The 24,062-nt window shown below is 44.9% G+C and overlaps 1 protein-coding gene across 1 annotated transcript; it reads left to right on the forward strand.

Moving 5' to 3' along the window:
• The first annotated feature begins 21,632 nt into the window (after positions 1-21,632).
• On the forward strand, positions 21,633-23,366 carry LOC131286797 (uncharacterized). Its single transcript, XM_058315797.1, has 2 exons — positions 21,633-21,779; positions 21,852-23,366. Exons 1-2 carry the CDS (start codon positions 21,633-21,635, stop codon positions 23,364-23,366), a joined length of 1,662 nt encoding a protein of 553 aa, XP_058171780.1.
• Positions 23,367-24,062: the final 696 nt, after the last annotated feature.

Raw genomic sequence — 24,062 nt, forward strand, 5'->3', positions numbered from 1 at the left:
TCTTTTTCGGATCCAATATCAACTCATAACGTCGTGCAATGGAAGAATTCCAAACATTTTCTAGGTATGATTTTTTTCGTGCCAGACCAAAGCCAGCACTGGCAATTTAATGACCCTTGATTGACTGCTCATCAAGCTGCAGACAAGCAAACAACTTGCGTTTATGTTGAACCGCGTTTCTAGACCGGTCGATGGACGGAGGCTGTGTAAACATCCTAAAAAAGGCAAGGGGATCACACACAAAAACAAACTTTGGTTTCTCCGAGCTCATCAAATCACCTTCCTTCTAGATTTCACTCGACCACTAGTTCGGCCATCCTCCGCCAACGGTATTCGCACAATGAGATTTCGTTCGTTTCTTTGCTTGTTTGTTTGAGGTATTTGTATGTTTTTTTCCTTTGTCGTAGTTAGTCCAAATTTTTTAAATTAGATTTCGAGCCGTCTGTGTTTACCATTCCATCCTTTCGCTCGGGATGCTTCAATCAATGGCTAAAATATGATTTAACGGTTGACCTCCTGCCGGATGCGTTGAGTGAATCGGGGTCTATGTCCGGCACTGTGATCAATGTGACGAACAAAAAACTGCAGAATGACACAAGGCAAGGCACAAAAAAGGACACTAGTACCATGAGTACCCCCATTGCCCCGAGTATTTCGTTGCGTCACAGGGTAACATCAAGTTGACATAGTTCGACATCACACTTGACAACATTCCCCAAACGTCGGTGACAGCAGAGACCGGGTGAAGGACAGGGGTATGATAAAGGATGATGAGGAATTTGATTTTGAAATTCTCTTTTTTGTAGTCCAATTTTTTCCCCCAACCTCTAAACTACTCCTCCTCGTAGTTGTCTGAACAACAAACAAATATTTGAGCCGAGAAAAAAACATTGAACACCTCCCCCCGCAGTGCGATGTTTGCTTCCCATGCTTTACACTTGTTCAGCATGAAAATTGGTTGCAATTGTTATGATTTTTGGCTTCTCTTTTTTTTTACTGATCTTATTTTTGCTGACCTCAATATCGACTCCGAACTGTCCATTCTCCCGGCGGGAATTTCGCTTTTTTCTGTTGCACATTCGTTTCTGCACTTTTGAAAAATCAAGCACACCAGCCAGATGAAGGCACGGTGGCAGGATGCTCGTTATATGGCGAGATAAAATAATCTACACTGTGATATGCTTTTCGTTTTGGTTTGACTTTTGTTTGCTAACGACACCGTATCAGTCTGTTTGGGCAAAATTTATACAATTGCAGCAATTATTCTACACCAGCTGGCCTTCTTTCCTACTGACACCCGGGCTCGTCGGAATGGTTGATATATTCTTCCCCGTACCTAAAACAAAAACTGGGACAACCACTCACATCGTTCAATCCAGATGCGCCCGCGAACCGGACGGTGTTCCCTACAGCCCCATTGTTTACCAAGTGCCCCGTGGGGGTAACGTAGCATCAAACATGGAAAGCATAAATTAAATCAACACTACACCCACAGCATACGGAGGCAGAGGCGTGGTGAGGAAGAACCGAAAAAAAGCCAGACGGGGGAACGACTATGAACACACTGGTGACGACGATGATGATGATGATCGAGTGAAATACAAATGCGTCAGCGCTGTCTTTGTTTAATCCTTCCGTCTCCCGTCCCGCTGGACGACCGCCTGGACTGTGACGAGCGAACTTTTGGACGGTGAAGGATTAGCCGTGGTTCCCGGTGAGGCCACTGTTCACGAGCACACTGATGAGGCTGGTGATAATGATGATGTCACACGGGGACCTGATGTGAGCGTCGGGGATACAGTTTCGCGGAATGATGGATAAGTTTCGGAAAAAATATCAGCACAGCACAAACATCGACAAATGATGCCAGAGGAGGAGAGGGATGGGGAGAGTGGATGAGCTAGGAGCATTGCCTGGTGATTGTCATAGCGAAGAGGGAAAGTCATAGCGAACACACTCCCAAGAGAAGACGATAGTGTTATTCAGATTCAGTTTATTGTTTACACATAGAAGAACATTATATCTGGATTAAGGTTTTAAGGGGACATAGTGTGCATGGTTTATTTCCACTTATGTACCTTTAGTGTGAAACTATCTATGTCTAGCATAACTTAACGTAATTTGTGAAAAAATTACACTTCAACCATTATTTTTCTCCCATGAATCAGAAACTAATTTTAAACCAATAGCAATTGTTAAGTCTCAGAGTCTCTGTTTGCAATGGTTTGACACATTCAGTTCAACATGTTTATTCAATAATAGTAAGGTGATGAAGAATATACTTACATGGTGTATTTTTATAATTTTTTGTCTTTTTATTTTACATTAAATTCCTTATATTTTAATTTACAATGAAAAAACGCTCCTAAATAGCTGATGAAGAAGATAGTCTAACACACACTATTAACATAATCCTAAAGACGATGAGCTGAAAAAACTGAGCACCTGATAGAGCGAGGAGAACGGACTGATAACAAAAAGACAACTCGCACTAAACAGCTAAGCTCCTAACCGTAAAACGGAAACATGCGTCCTACTTCTCACAACAAAGGTTTGGCTTGCGAACGAACAAAATGAAATCTCAAGAAATAGTGAAGAAATTTGGTACGAACTTTAACATACTAAATTCTAAAGTAATACTTAAACGATAATAAAAAATGATATTATTTAATTTCTTGAGCAAATGTAGAACCTAGCTAATATATTTCAAATATTCTCAACGCCCAACAGCTTACGCCATTTGAGCGGTGAGTTTCTTATGTGAAACATTAAACAACAAAATAGAAAACATTGGGAGTATCTAATTTCCAAAAAAGAAAAACCGAGTGATTAACATCCCCAAGGCCAACTCGCTACGGGAACGACCTAACCAATCGTGGTACTGACTGTAACTCGACTACCTAAAGTCATAATCACCATCACGAATTTTCGTCAGAACTGCCCATTCTGAAAAGCTTCCGATTTCCAACTTCCGCCCGCTACTTTACCAAAAGGTTACAAAGGTCTGCACCGTACCGGGGAACTGTAAATAGCTGGCCTACATTCCACAACCATAGCACTTGGCTAGAAGTGTAAAGCACGAACCTGCTTGGATAACGGCATCTGGAACAACGAAGATCTTTGTGCGCGATGAGTCTCGCTAGCTATCATTTTCGCTTCGTGGTGGTGGTGGTGGTGTTTGGGGGTGACGGTGGTCTTCTATTCCTAGCAAAACCGGCGTGCCGTATCAGGCGCACTGTGCCGTCCGACATGCTTCCACCGTACTTAGCTCGGTTAGTTTCTTGATCTTGGCGTTGGCAAAACCGAAACTCAACGTTCCCTCGTAACCTCGTTAAAGAGCGAAACCTTTCGCCTCGAAATGAAGCCATCATCGATCCGGGGCCGAGGGACCGGTGAAGTACCCGGCTGGCAATGATGACTTTACGCCGGTGGCGTTTTTCCGAGCCGTAACGACCAATCGACACCCTGGAGGGTCCTGGTGCGGCGCTCATGGTGCAGTGTTCCGGCCGGTCGTCAGTCGTAAGGGGCCGCCACTTGAGCGAAGGCCGCACAAAACCACTGGAAGCACAAACCTGCCTAATCTACCCGTGGCAGCATTGGCCGTACTTTTGATCTACTGTACTATTGAGGCGTCAGTTCTCCCGACAGCATATCCGGCTCGTGACTCCAGTTGAAAGGACCAATGCGTGGGACAGGGTACAAGGGCGGCCGAAGGAAGGCAAAAATGGACGAATTCGATTGCGCCAAAGATTGTCAATCTCAAATCAGCTTCTCCTGGCTTCCTTCTCATCATCGGAACACCTCCGTGTTGCTTTTTTTTCATTTCCCAGCCTCTCCGAGCGAAATGACATCATTAATGAAGGTCCTTCAAAGAGCCGGATGCGCACACAAAGGAAGCAAAAACAGCCGACAAGACATTTTTTACCATCTCCCCCTACGCTTTTGCAGTCGATCCAACGTCGGAGCGGACATTCAAACCTTTGGTGGCACAAAGAAACGAACCCCCGAATCGGGGATCTTTTATTCAAACCGAACGGTCCTTTTGTCCCGAAGGCCTCCGGTATTAGGTTTGCACATCTGTGATTTCGAAACGTTGGACGGTTCTGTTGTTCCACGAGGTTTGCCCGTTCCGATTTCGTATCCGGTTCGATTGGCAGCCGTTTTTTGCAAACATTTCCTCGAACGCGACTTCATTTTCCTCTGCTGCATTATTCATGCGAAACTATCAAACCAGTTGCGGTGATCGCGTTTGCCCGCGTTCGTTTTAGTTTTCTCCTCCCGCTACTCCCTCCTTCCGGTAGCTCGTTCATTTGGGGCTCACACTAATCATGACGTACGGCTCCGGCGACATCTTGACTCGACCCCAGAAGGGGGGAGGGCGAAAAAATATAGCATCGTCCGCATCGAGGCACGGACCCCATCGTTTTCTCATTTACTGGTTTTCCCGGAAGGCTGAACTGCGACAACTGCGCTGCCCCGGGGCTAGGTTTCATTCGAAATTAGCCACGCAACCTCACACAACTATACGCGCATAATAAAGGGTACAGCCGGTGGACCGGACAGCCATTTCCGTCTCCTGCGCTTTTCTCGGGTATCTTTACGTGTCACGCCCGAACCCCAGAGCGATTGAATCCTCACGGCGCAGCATAGGAAAATAGTGGAAAAGCAGCATCCTCCGTTGCGTTCGGGCACGACATTCCTTCCTGATAAATAAATAACTCTCTTGGAAAAAAAAAACTGGAGCTCCCGTTTGTGGCGAGGAAACGCTGCGCCACCAAGTACCGCACCAGCATAACCCATGCCGGCATCAAGAAAAGCAACCACTTCTTTCCTCCTTATCTCCACCACGACAACATGGCAACAACGGAAAAAATACACAACAACAACAAGCGCACCTCATTAGTAGCACCGGATCGGACCAACAAAGGTCAGACTCCGGAGACACCGGAGGTAAAAATGGGAGCGCAAAATAGAACGCGAAAAGCGAAGCGACCGGTCCTTCTCGAGGGCAATCACCGAAAGGTGTCCCAGTAATTGGAACGGTAATAAAATATCCATCCCGGTTTGGGGAGGAAACGGAACGACTGGGGGGTTTGCGAGGATCGGAAGAGTTCTCTTATTGCTTGGTTGCTTTTTTTTCCCACCCCTCAGTTGCTAGTTGCAGAGAAGCGAAATTTATGAGAGTGAGTTATGTTGGGTGCCTTCAGCTTTGAGCTATTCTTATTTCCCTCATGTAATAGCTGTAATAAGCTAGTTTTCTTTCTCCATTTTTTTTGTTGTTGTTCATTCTTGGAGGATCAATTTGTGTCGAGGATGCTTGTGGTGGAAGATTTATTTAATTAAAATTCAGCACCCACTCATTGGAGGAGAGAAAGAGTTGGTTGATGTCGTATAAAAAAGGTTTATTTCTTTAATTAACAAATAAATACCTTTGAAGGGGGAGTAAAAATATTTTCCCTTCCTTGGTATGCTTTTCAAATGATAAAAAATGGTTTGGAAAAATCTAGATTATATACTTCCAAAATAGCAAGCAAAGCCATGTGTTTCAACTTGTGTAGTAATCATTTCATTATTAATGGAGAAAACCCGATGGTTCTAAATGTAATTACATTTTCTACCGATTCGGGGAAAATTCTTATTGCTTTTTCCAAACATTACTTAGCTGTACTCGGTGTTATTGGGAGCTTTCCAGCGAATTATCTAGAAGCATCTGCTTGCTCTGCGGAGATCGTACCTGCAATGAAACGATGGAAAGAAAACGGGTGGGTGAGTGAACAAAAATCACAAAACATAAACACACGGCAGCAGCATTATGTGAGCAAAAATTTAATTTTCCAATCATTCCACAATGGAACCGTAGGTAAACAAACAGACACATCCACTTGCGCTGGGGCGGGGGTAGCATTCTCATAACTCCATCGCTGAGCTATGTTTTTGGTGCAATCGGTTGTTTTTGCTGTTCTAGCCGAAACAATGCACCGCAATCCATATGGCTCCCAATGAGGGGAAAAGTAAAGGAGATAACTTCGGGAGGATGTTGGAACGGGGCTATGGACTACAATACAAACTCATCCAACCGCACCGAAGCGTTTGCTTATGCAACAGAGGTACGTGAAAACATACACCGAGCTGGCGGAATCCTGGATTCCTCGCAATTCCCAAGCAAAACCTGACGAATATGAACACGCTGACACAGATTTGATTGCAAACTAACACCCTTTCACCCGACAAGCTGGCGGTGCATGTTCGGGCAGGGTAGCGAACAGAGGATTACGAGGCGAAAAGTAAGTTCCGTTCGGTGAGAGCATCCAAATATGCACCAGCTTGCGGTTGCCGTACATCGTTGTGATGATGTATGATGCCTTTTCCATTATTTATCTTTTCTAGCGTTGCTTAGATAACTGTGCTGCAAATAATAGAGAGATACATACATCATTTCGTAGGAAAACTTACTAAATCCTGCCTTGGGTTGCAAGAAGATTAGGTCTTAGTGCGGGGTGATTACATGATGCCCAGCTGATCCGCACGACCGGTGTTACGGAAATCAAATCCTGTGCGATATGGTATTATTAGAAATATGTTTTCTGCCCATCCTATACATTACCAACAAACCGACACGGGAACACGTTTGCTCAGCAACTTCTAGTTGCGATTGTGTATCGAAGCTGAACCTCCAAAAGAACCGTAAACCGTGCACAAGTTTGCAATCCACCCATCGTCTTGCTCTACTGTACTTCTTCATCCATTGTCCAGACAAGCTCGTTGAAGTCATGCTTTACCGACAAATTGGAAAGCATTTTCCAATGGTACAAACTGGCTCTAAAAGCTTCCATTTGATACAGAATCGATGTCAGCATTAAGAATCTATCATCTTTCCGTCCGACTCGGCTTATCTGGCGTCTTACGGTGGGATGTTTCTGCTAGCACAAGACCCGTGCCCGCGTGTATAATATTCCCACCGACCGAGCGAAAGTGATTCAATTGCAAAATAATCCCTCATGATGCTCACGAGCCTGGCCACTCTCTCTCTCTCACTCCCTATTTCTCTTATTTTCTCGCTTTCTTCACTAATCCTGCGTGGTTTTGAGATGCTACAGGTATGCGGAACCGTTCAGGTGGTGGCACATGGCGGATGTCACACAGGCCGAAACGTTCGTTGACGGTATCGATTGAAAAATAGACAACCCACCGCCCGTGACCACCCTTAGCGTGCGCTGTTTTGCGACATGACGGCCAAATCTCGCTAAGCCTGTCATCCGACTACATCTTGACAACATACTCACAGCGTCCCAGCCGGCTATACTGCACGCCGGTTCAATCCAATACCGAGGAAATGTATGCGGTATGAAAAAGGAAGAAAAACTGATCCGCACAACAATGCCGGATATGTTGAAGGAATAGAACCGGGTCGTGATGAACGTAAAAATCATTGTAAAAGCTATAAGGCTTTCTTAACAGAACTAACTGGCTTTAGATAGATTCGAACAAAAATTACTTAGTTTAGATTATAGTATTTTACTTTTTCGTTACTTTATTTTACTTCCTCCATAATTTAGCTCGTAATTTTATACAAACTAAACTTTATATAATCCGATCAAATGAATTTTAGTTACACGATTTCGATTTAATTTTATGCGCTTTTATTTATTTTGTTATTAAATTTATTCAACAATTCAAATGTCCTAGGTATATTGTGCGTGATAGTTTTTTTTTCACATCCTCATGGACAGATTTTAATTCTCAGCATATTTGACACTTCTAGTAAACCAGTTTTCGGTTCAGTTGGTTTAAAATCTGGAAGCTACAACTTTGTCCTCTTGATGTACAATTTATCCAATCACTTACCTATTTTATTGTCTTTTTATAAAAAAAAAACCAAAACGAATTCGTTTCGTTTTTTCTGTTGTGATAGCCAAGCTTCGTTACAGCCCAATCTATTCTTCCTTGCTATGATTGAAATGGATTTTTAGTGGAAGAAGTGGAAACTTTAGAATGACGTAGTACAAGTAAAAAGGTAATTTAAAATTCCATATAACATATTGCAGTAAGTTTACATTACGGCACGTACCGTAAAACTAGAAATAACAAAAAAATCCAGTTAGTTTTTCGCAACATTTCACGCTGGTGTGTTTCAAAAAGTGCACGTAATAAACACGTAAGCGCACAGTAGTTTATTGTTATTACACATTACACAACTCTTTTTAAAAACTTTCTTCTGAGTAACATGTGTTTCGTCCTCCAACCTGCACTGGCCGGGTCTACTGTGCGCTCATCAACCGTAACACGGGCCTCAATCGACCGCACTGGGCCGGTTGAAGGCATGCGGGGCGGCGTGCAGTGGCGACACGCTGGCGCACCTGTTTCCTTGGGCTGAAGAATTTTCCGACTCACCCGAACGAACGGCCGGGGCAAAACGTTGTTTTTTTGTTCATTTTCATTATTTTTGGTAACTTTCTGTGGGTTTGAAATCCGACGCGACTCGATGGTGGCGAGGAGCGGGAAGGAAAGGTGTGACCAGTTTCTTGGAGTCGGATCGGGTGTTTGCCTTCCAGATTGCACGCGAACTCGCGCACCTAGCATTTCGTCCCCACCCCTAACGACTCCGTTGTTCCCCTTTGCCTTCCCTTTCCCCATTTGCAACTATACCGTCACACCCTTTCTTGTTTTTCACCGTTTGTGTTTGTGTGTGTGTGTATATGTGTGTTTTTTATCGCAGTCGCGCGAGTCTATCAGTTGATGAGTGGATTATTTTTAACCAGCTGCACGCACCCCACCAAACACCCCACCAACCACCCCGAAAGAGAGTCAGTCACGTGGTACAAAATGGAAGCCGCCGCGGGTGTGAAGCAGAACACGGTATGGATATCGCGGGAGAGAGAAAGAGAAACGATAGGATAAGCAGCGCTCCCATACCGACGACCCATCCATGAAAATGGCATGGAAAGAGTTTTATATAGTGCTAAAAATAAAGTCTAATGGGGTTTGATCTTTTTATAGGTAGTTCTTGTTGGTACCGAGAGTGCGTTTCGTGGTGAGTCTACCTTTCCTTTCCGTTCGCCTCACGGGCGCGCATTTGTTTGTATGTATTTTGGTCTCGTTCGTACACAATGGCCTACGAATCGCACCTCCTTTCCTCACACCGATGGCGAGGTAAATTCGAACGAAGAATGCGTGCGCGCCAGATGTGAGCACGAGGTGGGATAACAATTGATCCGGCTGAACCGGCCAACCGGCCAGTCAATCGATGCCTTTCGGAACGCTTGTTGAACGGCCCATCTTCCGTCCGGCAAAGTCGTGTTTGATGACGGTTCGATCATCTCGAAATGAGACCCCGATTAGAGTCCGCTCTATCTTATCCCTTCGTCAAAGTGGAGCTTCGTCGGTGTTTCGCAGGGAAATACGGCGACGATGCTCGGCGGACGTTGTTTCCGGCACACATGATTGTTTGTTCCGTGCTGGGAAAACGGGGTTTTTCCAAAGGCGCCCACCTGCTCGATACCTTTCGCAATATTGGTCGAATATCCTCAACTAGGATGGAGAGAGAGAAAGTGTTTGCCTGGTAACCGGTGCGCTATCCAGCGGTGCTAATGAAGCGGATCGACCCGCACCTAACTTCAACTTCATCGTTGAAACTCCACTCCTTACGGGTTCGAGGGTTGAATGACACCACATCGAACCTTATCCCGTGCTTCTGAAGGTCAACAATTTGATCCTTACCGATACGATGGAAAAAGGATGAAGATGAAAAAGCATACACACACACCCACCCCAATAAAGAAAGTGTGTACAAGAGGGTGAAAGTTTTCCCCCCTAGGTCCTTTTTCTTTTCTTTTTCGCACGGAACTCCTCTCCGTCCAAACTGCGTCGTCGTAAAGACATGGAAATTGTGATCTACATACACTATTGCGATTCGGAGCGGATTTCGAAGAGATTACACAGTGTTGCCAGAAAGTAGAAACCAGCATCCAGCGAAACCTTCGGCAAGCAACCACCCCGCGATGGGGTTCATTTGCATAGGAACAGGCTTTTTTCACTCCAAAACCGCACGCTCCTAAAGAAGATAAGACATTGACTTCCATTGATTTATGCCATCCCGAGGCGCAAGGGATGGGTTTTGAGGCTTCGTCGAAAGGTTGAAAGCGGGACCGAAGCGGCGGAAAACAAGACTACGCCCGAATATCGGGGTTAAAAGAGTGATAAATATGCAAATAGTGTAACTTTCCAACACTTACTCATCACATGTTCCCTGCTTGTATGTTGCGGTATGCAAAACGCTCGCGTGTTGCGGCCGATGAACTGGTGTTCAATTTCACGGTGGTTACAACTTTCTTTGACATCATTAACTACTTGTAAGATTGATGTTGCAAAAAGAAACCATTCGAAAGGGACATCAAATGGTGTATTTAAATAAAATCGGATTCGAAAACGACACTCGAACCAGCCAAATGCCTCACGCTGCTAACAACGGTTTGTGTGTCGCAAAACATGTTGATAACCGCTGTAAAACGGAACGAATTGATGATCCTTTGTGATCTAAATGGCAAAAACACAATAAATTGTCTTTAAATCGCTTCTCTACCATGCTCAAGGATGAACCCAGTACGGCACAAACCCTCCCGCGTTCCATCGAGGCGTCCTTAACTTTGCCTAACATATGGTTCCCCATATCCAGGGATGATCCTAATTGAAGTTGAAAAATGAATCGTCTCAAAACGGGCGAAACACAGGCGAAGACTCGTGTTTCCGGTCGTGTTTTTATGTTTCTTGCTGGTATGTTGATTTTCTCAAGCATTTCCCTACCCTCTCTCTCCCAATGCTAGTTGCTGCCCGGCAAACCTGCAGGAGTTGGAAAAGGATGATTATGTGAAAAATGAAACAACTCCCACATATACAAGCACACACACAAAATACGGCCCGCAGCTCTCGCGTCGTACGAGAAGAAAGATGGACAATGACCCGGCCGGGCGAAACGCTCCTCCTTTTGGTGGCGAACGAGGGCGGCTCGCGGCGGCAAAAACGACTTTTGATAAGAGACACATACTCACACACACACACACATGCGAGCCCGCCATCGACTAAAGGGTCGCCCTGACGTCATTTGTCGTCGCTTGGCTTGCGCTCGGGCAACAAGGCTTCTCAAGTTGTCGGGTTTTGTCTCGTGGGAAACAAAAGATCTTTAACCAAACAGCAAACTAATTTGCTTGGGAAAATCTCTCCCTCTGCACACTTCCGCTCGGCCCAAACATGCCCATAGTTTCGGAATGTCATTGCCAAAGCGAATGCGAAGATAGACGCGGGGTCCTGTCCCATAGAAGATTATCATAATAATGATGGGTGCTTTTCGGCGGAAGATTTGTGGACAGCAAGTGTGCTTGAGCGCCAGCAGGAAGGCAAAAAAGAAAAGGCTAAAGTATACAACAAAACCACCGGATGGGGGTCGCTTGCTGGTGGGCCGACTATGGAAAAGGGAACAGCAGCTGGAGCAGGAGCAGCAGCAGGGACAAACCCATGATGACGGCGACAAAGATCTTAACTAACAGAAACCCCTGCGGAACCGAAATCGGGCACCCGACGACGCAAATGGATTCCGTAGATGCATGGGTGTAGGGAGAGGGGGGGGGGGAGAAGATGGCATGGTTTTCCTGTTTTCCTGCCCTGGTGTCGACCAACGGGGCCTAAACCCCCGGGTGTGTTAGGGAGATCTCTTCAACAGCAAATGCGAAAGAGAAATTATTTCATAGTTCTTTTTCATGAGGGAATAGTTATGCCTTTAATATGTAGTTACGAACGTTATTTAAAAACAAATATAAAGCTTTACTACTTTTATGTTTTTACACGTCGTAAAAACAGTTTAATCTTTTGATTGTATTTATTCCTTTTTTGTATTTTCTTTTCTTTTCGCTACGTTGGCTACCACGCTGTTTTAGTACAGTTTTTACTTAAATTATTTTTGGCATACTTTAGTTATAAAATTTATAAAATTTATAATAAGTTTCCTATATCCAAGCAAAGACTACACTTTCCAAAGGATACATTTTTGTAATTACTATAGCCAATAAAGATGTAAGTTCACTACTATATTAGTATACAGTACTGAATTTGATTGCTGCTGTCACCCGCGAAATGGGTGACTTGACAGTCAACGTGTAAAATGAGGATACAACGTGTTTTAAATCGTTATTCTATCCACATTGCTTGAGATGCATAAGGTTCTTTGCTGTAAGTATTAAATGGTTGCAATACGTTTAACAGCAACCGCCCAGAAGTTAGTCAATTTTATTGCTGCAAATTTAAATCCCTCATCCACAGATTGACAAAACATGGCTCAACCTCGTTGCCTTTCGAACACGTTTCAATTTAAATACCCTTTCTGTACACGGCCACCCAAGCAGCAAACCGTGCGTTTTACGTGCGTTTTGACCTCGTCCCCAAAAACTGACCGCAAGAAACAGACACAGTAATCATCGTAATCATCATCGGCATCATCATCGGTGGTCGGCAGTTGTAGAGAGATCCGGCCATCCCTCGCCCCGGGGCCGGTGCCCGGATAAAATAATCGAAAATGAACCCATCAATTTACCGCTAAACCGCCGCCGGTCTCGGGCGTGTGTTGAATAAATTTACGATTGCGAAGCCGAAACCGCGCAAAAACATGAACCCCGGTGGCTTCAACTGCAACCGGCCCGGCGGGTAGGCTGCCAAAAGACATTACATTTATACGAGTCAAATCAAGCTCTCGTAGCAGTTCATTATATTTCCCCGAAGGAACTTTCTCAACTCCTCCTCCTTCGTTGCGGACGGAGGTTGTACGTCGTGTTTGTCGGCTAGCAAATCTTCGATCCGGGCGATTATGGCTTCCATCAGTACATTAGAGACCATTGGATCGCTGGCCAGGGAAGAGAGCGAAAGAGCGGTGGGGTTGGGGTTCTATGGGTCAACGCATCCAATGCCGTACGTTATTCCTGGCCCATTTTTAAGTCTTTCGAGCGTCGAGCACGATCTATTGAATTTTATTGCCTCAGCTCTCTGTATTTTCCCTGCGAACCCTTTCGATTCCATCTCGAATATTTGCGGAAACGGTTTGCCCGCCAGCGCCAATCATTAGTTGGTCTAAAGTTTTATTTTTATGATTTCGAAATGTTTCTAATTAATTTTGGAAAATGGTTGCACCATGAATTTATACGATCGTACAACCCAATGGGGATCATTGAAAAACAATTTGAAATATCCAATTAAACATATATCAGAAGAAACGCTTATTTGTTCGATTCTAATATATTGTTTAACAATAGCAATTGTTCCAAATTTCCGGAAGAGACCAAGTTTTTTCGGAATTCATAAATGCGATGATGAACAATCCAAATTGTATTGCCTCTATCATTTTCTCTTTTATGTTTTTATGTGTCTTCTGTTTATCTTCTTCTTATATCGACAACTTGTAGAATTTCCATATTTTTTATTCAACAAACTAATAACAAACAACGAACTAATTTACTAACTCAATTTTAACTTCATGCAGCTAATTTTACTGTTCTCACTCTTTCTCGGTATAATCAATTCACAATGATTGTTTGTTTTGCAATATTACTCAATAATAGTCTCTGGTTAACTGCTCCATTGTTTCTATGTTTTTTACTAATGCGAGGAAAAACTTCCCTTCATTAACCCCTCTTGAACTCACCTTCCCCCGTCCCACTCGACATTCCGATAATCAATAAATCAATCAAAACCGCTCGCTCCACCTACCCGAAGCAATAAACAAACACGCCGACGGGTGGACGCTACTACCACCGCTATCCATTTGAGGCAAGCTACATTAGCACACAGCCAAGCGCAACCGATGGCCGATCCTAACCGATTCGATGACCGCCGGAAGGGCCAGGACCGGTGCCGCGCTCCTTCCTGCGTGTTTTTTTTATCCACACGTGCCTGGCAGATTGTCATAATCCATCATCGTAAAAATATTGTGTAATAAACATAACCTGCTGCCACTTAATGGCCCGCCATCCACCCGGCCTCACTCTCTTTCTCTTCATCTCTCCTGCTCCCTCTCTTTCGCTCTCTGTCTTGCTCTATCTTTTGTTTTCATGGGTCAAGCGCGTACAAGGAACTAACGAACGATCGAACATCGCGTTTACCGCGCGTATGCCAGCCGTGTCCTGCTCAATTTGACGTTCGAAGTCATCGGTTGGGATGGATGCTCTCCGCCCCCTTTCCGGTTTCAGTTTGGCTTCGATTCCCGGGAGGTGCATTTTTTTCTACCCGCTTCCCATTACCTACAAATTGTGTTCGTTTAAGTGGTGTGGCTTTTTTATTCTTTGCTAGCAATCGCTACCTTCGCTATCATCATCGAGACGCGTGTTTCTTCGCAAGACGCAAGGCGGACGAAGGAAAAGCTAGTCGATCAACTGATAAGCAATGGCGGATCGTTTGTCGCAAAGGTTTGTCGAGGAAAACCTAGGAATGGTCCTGCCAACGGGCGGTTTCTTTTTATCCTCGGAGCGACAACCTTGCTCGACTAGCTGCAAGCAATAAAGGCGGATATTCTCGTGCATTTGGATTATGGTTAGCATTACGATGGGAATTGTTTTTAGTGCTCTACAAGTTTTTTACTTTTATTTCCTATTTTTCCCCCTTTATATTTGTGTGTTTCGTTACATCATTGTAGCTTGCGGATATAACAAAAACAATTATTAATCATGAACCTCCACAGAAATCCATAAACTACCACGTTGTCAATCTATGTCCAGAAGTTGTGTTTATATGTTGGATTTCTAGTTGTGGTATTGTGTGAAATATCACTTTCCTCAATACGATTAGTTAATGCCAATCATAAATCAATATTAAATCAAATATACCCATACAACCCGATAAAATGTTTGAATGTTTTTTTTTTCAGTTTAACTCAATTTTTCATAAGCGTGAGTGTGTTTTAAACAATATTATACTTGGCATGGTTTTGATTAAATGATTGTGAATACCCGGTTCTGCTTAACTCTTTCTATTGGCAAGAAACACCAGGCGCCTCCATCGTACCACGTTGCATGCACCGCAATAACGTTCAACAGTCGTTACTGGAAAGCGGATCCCAAAATAAGCATCCTTCTCGGAAAAATATGCCATCTGAAACGTGCTCAAATTCTCCAGCTCAAAACAACATCGAATACGATGGTCTTACCGTTCCGATGATTCTATTATTCTACGGAATTCGATTCCTTATTGCTGTGTTGAAAGTATCGGTGGTTCGTCGAAATAAAAAAAAAAACCCGTAGAAAGACGATGAGCATCCGATTGTTGATATATTCATGTATTCATGCTATTCAGTTCAGCAGCACGAGCCGCTTGACCCCAGCATGGATGCATTCGATGATGAATAAAATATATCGTACCGATTGCAATATTATATTAGACGTCAAATATTGACACAGCGTTTTTTCTGTCCGATTTGTGTCCGTATCTTTGACTGTAGCATGTTTAGGATGTGGAAAATTGATAGATTGAATAAGCTGAAGGCAAAGGTTATCTCGGTTCAAAAGTTTAAGCCAAGTGAAGGTGTTACGTTCTGGATGAAATAATCCTTGATTCGCCAGCTTCGTAGTGAAATAAAATTAATCATCCGCCAAATAAATTTTAAACAAACATCTATGTAATGCAACCAACCCTTTTTATTCATCTAACAATTATGTAATTCCAACAAACTACGCTCCAAACGGGGCCACGTCAAATGCACTCGAGAAGTCATCCACTTAATCAATAACTTTGCGACTGCTTCATTCCCCCCGAGCAGCTGCACGATGTCGCACGATGCAACTGCTTACACCCGCCCCGGGGACACATGGCCGTATTGTTTTCCGGCTCCGAGGAAAAGTTCTTTATTTTCGAGCCAAAGAGCCGAAACTAAACTCGCAAAGAAACTCTTTTGAAGTAATCGCACTGCACCGCTTCACCGTGGCGAAAGTTGTCCCGTACTTTCTAGCTGCGCTCGGACTCAAAACTTCAGCGCTTCAGGGAAAGACTTTCTTCTCCAGATTTTGCTACTCTGAAATGGTTGCTTTTTTATTTCTTAGCAAACTGCTAACCATCGACCACCTCACGTCTGCTGTGATCTTCCCCAGTATGGATGCAATAAACTTTAGATTAATACCATTAGCCGGATCGGTCCTGCTATAGGTTGCAACCCTGGGAAAAGGAGGGCACAAAATTATGATAAACTAAATAAAAAAGTTCCTCGTTATGAAGTTTGCCTCGTGGCACACTGTCTGAAACATGTCTTCGTTTAATTCTCTTCATCGAAACGGCAGTTTCAAGGGTAACCGAAGCTTTTTCCATCGCGTGTTGTACAGCACACTTGCAACATTTGCTGGAAACCACTGCTAGAAAACTTAATTTGAAAGTTCAACTTTTCTCAGGTAATTTTTTATATTAAGTTTAACAGTCAACTGCTATTAGCAAACACACATTGTATTTATGATTTAATTTTTAAAACATTTTGGATCTTTTTTATTTATGGACTGAAATATATCTCCCTTTCATGTCAACATTCATGCATGATAGCATCAACATTTTTTCCCCCTTTTCAGTGCTACAGCCTTCGCAAGCGGAAACGATAATTTTAATAAAGAGCCCTGTTTTGTTTTGTCGCGCAAATTTGCTATCGATTGTTTCAAGCCGGCAGAGCCCGCAGTCAGCGAAACATCGTGTTCGGACACGCGAACCAATGTTCACAATAATTACTATTTAATGAAGCGTGCACGAGGGCTTCAATGTTCGTGTCATTCCGTTCATAATTCTGCATTCCAGTGGGTTCGTAAATTATAGTTTAAAATGCGGTTCATTCCCATGTATTACGTACACTTCCTGCGCAGCCTTGCGGGAACAATCAATGTGTTCAGTTTTCATTCCTTTTTACCAAATCGCGTTCAAACTGTCGTTCAACTTCATTTTATGCGCATTCCATTGGTCATTGAAACAGTGGCAGCCTTTAATCGGAAGCATGGTCTGTGGATAAAATTTGAACGACATTATCGATGATGGACGTAGTCGATTATTCAAACGATGCTAAATGAAACATTGTTTGGTCGGTGCCGCACTCTGAACAATGAACGTTAATGAAAACCTGCTTTACGTTGTGTCTAAAGTAACAGCGAACATCGAATTTCAATAGGCCCCCAGCGCTGATAGGATCTGGACTTTGATGACCTACGGCGAGGGATTGGCAATTAAAATTAACGAGCAACGCCGATCGATTTGATTCGTTGCTAATCGTGTAGTTTTAATTTGTTACGACGGATCGATTACGAAACTGAGATTCCAATGTTATAACAATATCGACGACATGGAGAAAAAAGCAATAAAAGTTTAATTGCACATGTTTTGGAATTAATTTGTGTCAGTTTATAATCGATTTAAAATAGATTATAGTTAAATCGTTTAAGTTGTTTGCTGGGATGAATCGTAGATTAAATGTATACGCCAAGTTTTAAAGTTCCTGTTGGAATTTGCAACATTTTACTTCGTTCAAGTCAATCTCAAATAGAGTGTTTTAACTTTTGGTACCAAACTACTTGAATCTTCTGTTGCCCGAAAATTAAAGATGACAAGATAACCTCACTGACAGGTCGGAAAACATGCAATTACCATTCCGACGAGGTGGGCGGTTAGATAAGGTTGCCTGGCGAAAACTACAAATCACCTTATTACTGCTCACAGCGCCGAAACAAATGAAGAAAAAGGACCACTCCTCAGACAAATAACTGTGGTGGGCAAAGAACGCAAGCAAAAAACTCTCGGTACCCGATAGTTTGACCTTGTTTCAGCATTCTCTTCCCCTCGTCAGCCACACGAGATGGTCCGAGAACCCGCCCCCTTTGCGTCTCGTTTTTGTTTGGTTTTGTTTCATAAGGAGAAGACAACCAGATCCATTCTCATTATCCAGCGTCTTTATCGCCACAGTGTTTTTTATTTGTGCCCAAGCTGGACGATTCACTCTACGAGTCCACCAGAGAGCAGGAGAGTGGGTGATTGGGAAGAAAATCGGTTTGCCCCACCCAGGGCTTTCGCTATTCCAAAGGCGGGAATAGCAAATGAGCTGGAGACATCCCTTTTCCTTTACTTTATTTGTTTATTTGTTTGTGTGTGACCGTTTAAATGTCAAGTCGCTCATCGAAGCATGGGATGAGTACAGGATAGAAGCACGTTGAAGAAGGAATTGGAATGTAAAAAGTCCGGTCGGGTTTAGATCATCGCAAAATTTCCTCTTTAACTAGAACAGCGAAGGGTTTAAAACCACACGGAGTGTTATGAAATTCGGTATTCCCTCGCCGAGAAGCTGGATGGAGCTGCTTCTCGCAACTGTTTCGATCAGACGCCCGAGTTTCGACTTTCGGTCGTGCTTTCGGTGGACGTGGAGGTCTAGGTGCCCTCGGGGGAAATTGCATCGCGATGATGTTTTACGCCGCTGCGCCCGACATGTGGACGCAGACGAAGCACTTAAGAAGCGAGATCATTACAAACCCTCGGAGGAAGCTCCCTCCCGGGGCCGAGGTCGCTGTAAGAGAGTCGAGTCGGCGGCATATCTGCTGCGACAGACATGCCACTGTCAGCTAATTGTAGCACGAAAACTTCAGCTCCGACTGTGTATGCCCCGAGGACCTCCACATCAACACATCGTTGCAAGGCTCTTTGTTGCGGTGAATGGTGGCGGTGATAAAAGGGAACGGACGGCCACAGCTCTTTGAAACCTTACTCCCATTCCCGGGTCGCTGGTTTCCGTACCCTCTTGCACCCCCGCACACATACAGGCCACCGCTTCTCGCGTTATCTTTTACGGCGATACGATTAGTATCCCATTTTCCACTGTACGTGTTTTCTCTCCATTCTGACCTTTCCGACGCATTTCTTTTTACGAGGTTTTCAGGTCGAGGGATGAAAAGTGAATCCCTAACCATCTGACCGACCGAGCCAAGAATGATGTTGTTTCTGCAAGTAAGTGTCCCAACCCCCAACCTTGCCCATCTGGGTGGTCGTGTGTTTGTGTCTGCTGAAATCGAAGCTAGTCACCTTTTGGGAGGAATCCTTTTATCTTCGGCAACACCAGCTGGAAAACTTGGATGCTTGGCGTCCGTTCGCTTTTCGCACACGTTCGAAATACTTCACTTCACACACGTACACACATAAGCACACATACACGCACTGCAGGAAATCGATACCTGCCACCCACCGGCATACACTGGCACCGCCGGCTCTGCCCCCCCACCAAGTACCACGACTTCACCGATTTTTGGTCGATAATTGTTGAATATTTGATGCTTAATTTACTCGCGCTGCTCCGCTCTCGCTGCTTGCCACACCCTGTCGGGCGCCAACGTCGAGTCGCCCAAATCAGAGGAAAGTGATAAAAAAAAACATACACACACACACAAACACACAGCAACAAGCTAAGAAGTACACTCCACCCACAGCTCCCCTTGTGGAGGATGCGGATGGCAAATTTAATTCCTTCACTTGCTGCAGCTGCTGGCCCTTGGGTGGGCTTTTCTGGGCGCGTTGCGCATTTTTCCGGCCGCACGCCGTACTTTCACTTTCCGCCACCACGACCACCTCTCACTGTTTCAACGCCAGCCTCACCATCCCGGGAGCGGGGTGGTTTGGAAACGGAACCAATTTTCATCCACAAGATACCATGCACATTGCGCCGAACGGATGCAGTATGGTATGGACCCGAACGCCAATCAACCTGAGCCTTACTTTCAACAACACTTTCGCGCCATGCATTCATCAACCAGGTGGCCACTTTGCGCACTAATTATTCGTCACCCGTTGTTTTGTGGATGTGTATGTGTGTGGGTCTGTTCCACTCTTTGGAAAATCACTCGTCATTAACGTTTTTCGGCTGCGTTCCCCGATGCGATGCGTTTTCGGTGGAAAATTCGGTCACTGAAATTTTCCCCGCGGTGAAATACGGCCGGCACCACCTTCAACTGCTGGAAACGAATGAAATTGATTTAGATTTCATGTTTGCATTTACTTTAGGAGTTTTGCTGTGAAGTATGTTGTACTGTGTTCGTTTTTCTTAGCCCATTTCTTCTCCGGCGCAGAAAGGCTTTCGCTCTCAGGCTGCAAAAAAACCATCGTACACCGTCGCTGCTAACTATTTTGCCGTCCTCTACCCGTTCCTTTTTCAACCTAGGTTTTGATTATTTTTTCCGCGTTCTGCCTTTCGTCCTCTCATCAACGGATAAAAAACAATACTTTCACCACACGCAAGCCAATTGGCAAAGGTCTGTCAGTTTCGAACAGCTGTATACATGTGTGTGAGTGTGTGTTTGTTTTTTTTTACTTTTTTAGTATACAGTTTGCTTTTCACTGGCACTTCACGACCGTTCGACCGTTACCTCGACGAACCGCAACTGAACGTCACTGAAATCGAACTGACCGAACGCCCAGCGGTTCGTCGTGCAAACTCGTTCGCGTGCCACGGATCACCATCGGAGCAGGAGATGGGATGAGATTCGGATGGCAGGATCTTTCCGCTCCCTCTCGCGCATACAGAGAGTTTTTGCACCGCTCTGCTGCGGTGGTGATTCGAGTGAGCATGAGAAAAACTAAGCCCCGTGCCGTACATTTTCATTCGTAGTGAAAGGATCGAACGAGAAGCAAGTTTCAGTCTGCCGCTGCTGAACAGACTCACCTTAGTGAGCATGAGAAAACCTCGTTTCCGCTCATCGGTCGGTAACGCTCTCACTTGCTCGAACTTTCCTTGGGAGCACGTTAAAACTGCTCGAATTACAACAAGGATGCCGGTTCGGATGTGCGACGGTATAGCGGCGGCTCCAAACTACCACAAGCACGGAATTGTAAATGGGTGAGATTTCGGACCACCGACAGCTAGCGTTTGGCGTTGCCAAATTTATACACGTTTTTCATTGCTTACTTAGTGGGCCGCAGAAAAGATACTTGACAAAAAAGATAAAAGCAAGGCCGGAACCAAACATCGTATAGGGATAATAGAAAAAAAAAGTCAGTTCAAATAGAACTAACACATTATTAGCAATAAACTTCACTCTGGATACTATCTGAGTGTGATTAAGCACGGGATAGTAACAACAGACTGGTTTTGATCCTTGGCTGTTTTTAACTGAGGTCTAAAAAAGAATGTAGTTGATCTTTTATACTGTAAGTAAAAGAAAAAGATACTGCTAGAGAGATAACTACAATACTTATTTTAAACTTATGTACGATAACAAATTCTTAAAGTCTCACAAATGTAGAGTACAATCAAGTACTATGGTTTGTTCTGCACGTGGCTTAAAGTTTGTTTTAACAGAATTTTGTTACATCTAACATTGTGCAAAATGGGTTTCAAAGGAGTTTTTTCCTGTTTTAAAATCATTTTTACAACAATTGTTTAGCTATGTAAACAACAATTGTTTAGCTCATTTTTTGGAAATGCAGAAGCACATCCTTGTCAAAGTTTTGAGAGATTATTATTTGTCTTTAACGACGATGCAGTAAAATTACGAAAACCTTATAATTTTGCCAATGCAGTAAAATTCTATCTAAGTTGGCATAGATTTAAGCAATCTTTTCTTACGAAATAAATTCAGTGACCTTCGTTTAACTGCTCGTTGAAAATGGGACGAATATCAGCACTTTTTCAGCGGAAAAAACTAACACCGGCAAAAACGCGCCGTTTAGTGGACAAGCTGAAGACGGCCTGCGCCATCTATCTGGATCCAACCATTCGCTCACCCAACATTCAGCGCGGAAAGGCTTTAAAGGTGAGGATCGCGAGTTTTACGGATATTCCATGAGAGAGCGAGAAATAATTGCCACGCTTGACACTCTGACAGGTGTTGAGAAAGATCGTCCGTAGGTCGCCGCGTGACGTAATCCAGTACATCCCGGAACGGGACGCCATACTCGAGTGCTCGCTGGTGCTGGTGCAGAACTACGTCGCCCATATTCGGCTGCGGCCGAGCGCGTTTGGTCGCCACTTCCGGAAGCAGGAACCGTTCGCCGACGCGAAAGCCCTTTTCCAGGCCGTCATCAACCTGCTGATACCGGAGCTGCAGGACGAAGTGATCGACACCATACTGGCGTTCCTGCAGACGGAGAACCTCTGGAAGGTGGAGTTCATCTGCGTGGAAATTCTGCTGTTCGTGCTCGAGTGTCACTCACCGTCGGCGCTGGTGCTATCGAAGTTGATCGATCAGATCGAGCGGTTTCTCGGCGCGTCCGACGTCGGCCAGGTGCGCCATGTGCTTTCGGTGCTGCAGAACGTCACCGTGCCGCTGCACTGGGATATGCTCGAGTACTCGGAGCTGTCGAAGCTACTCCGGTTCTACCACAGCAGCGTCACCATCGGCACCAGCCGGAACCAGATCTACGAGCTTCGGCGGGGATTCGAGCGATGCCTCAAGAACCTCATTGCGCTGCTCTCGATGTGGGATCTGTACGGATTCTGCATCACCGTGCTGCCGCTTGCCTTCGATACGGAAATGTCGGATGAGGCACGCATCGAGTTCGGCTCCACCGTGGAGTACGCCGCGTCGAAGATATCGCTGTCCAGCCCGTCCGGTTTTACCTCCGCCTCGCTGGTGGTCGAGTATTTGCTGCAACATATTGCCTCCGAGGACGCAACCAGGTGCATTCTGGCGTGCAAAGTGCTGAGTAAGCTACTCGACCGGGGACTCAACGATCCGGGTCAGTTCCAGTCACCGAAGGTTTTTCACATCGACACGTACTATCCGATTGCGCTTGCCACCGATGTTGCAACCCTACGCCGGCTGTTCGTAGCGCATCGCGTCCTTCTCGAGAAGGTCCTCCTGCAAGCGTTCGATCGCCACAGTCATCATCAGATGCACCTCGAAGTGTTCTACCAGCTAGTCTGTACGCTTCTCGTCGAAATACCCGGTGGGTTCACGGATGCCGCCGTAATATGTCTGCTGCTACAAGTCCAGAAACGTTTTCAATGCGTTCCAAATGAGCCACTGAAGGAGTCAACCAGCCTTCCGGAGTCGTCCAACCGTATACATGCCACCATCATGGCGGTGATGACACTGATCAGCTGGATCGAGCGCACCGGCTCGCTGAACGCGTACGTCACGCGCATCCTCAAGGCACGCTACGACACCGCCCCGCACCTGAATCCGCCCCTTCGGGAGAGGTACACGTACGCCCCTCATCACGTTTCCTGGTACGAGAAGGACCTCTTCTTCGACACGCTCGAGATACGCTTCGGACTGTGGAAGTGTTTCCGTATCGGGGAGCCAAAGATGCCCCGGCCGCTTCGGAAGCGCACAAACTCCAACACCAGCAGACGTGGCAGGCTTAGCGGAACTTTAAACCTGATCGCCGGCATTTGAAATACGCATCGAGCAGATTCTAGAAGCACCTACCTTCTTCGACTACCTTTTACCGAACCACATTGCATCGCAAAGTAGGTCGCAACATGATATTTTTATAGCTTCGTATATTCATTTTTTAACAACACCGAGCTCTCGTGTGCCCAATGAACATTGATCCGGCGGCGAGCGAGTGAATATAAAGAATCAAAACATTGGCCACGCGAACGATGACAGGCATTATTGAGTGACGAAAAATAAACCTTCGCCTTCGAGCGGACTGTCCAAAAGCGGTAAGCTGCTTTCGTTGTACCGAAAGCTGGACCCACCCATTAGACCGTTGCTCGGGAACAATCATAAAAGAGAGATTAAAAGCCACCGCCATCACCACAACGAAGCAAGCGGAAAAAAGCGACTCGATGAAGAACTAAAAACCGTCCAGAAATAACAACTCCACGTGGCTGCAATCGTAAAATAAAAAAACAAATGAAATTCGCTGAAACCCGGATCCCGTATTCAGTTCATATTATTTCACCACTTTTATCTAATGCACAAATCAATTGAGTCGACAGTCTTGGAATGTGGAAATAAGCACGACACATCGTGTTCACGTGCCCAATTCATCCTATCGGCGAATCGGTTTAATAATTTAAAATAATATCTCTCTTATCAAAAAGCGACCTCTTGGAACGATGGCTAGGAGCAACCCTGGCGAGC

Source organism: Anopheles ziemanni, chromosome 3, assembly GCF_943734765.1.
Source record: "Anopheles ziemanni chromosome 3, idAnoZiCoDA_A2_x.2, whole genome shotgun sequence".
NCBI lineage: Eukaryota > Metazoa > Arthropoda > Insecta > Diptera > Culicidae > Anopheles > Anopheles ziemanni.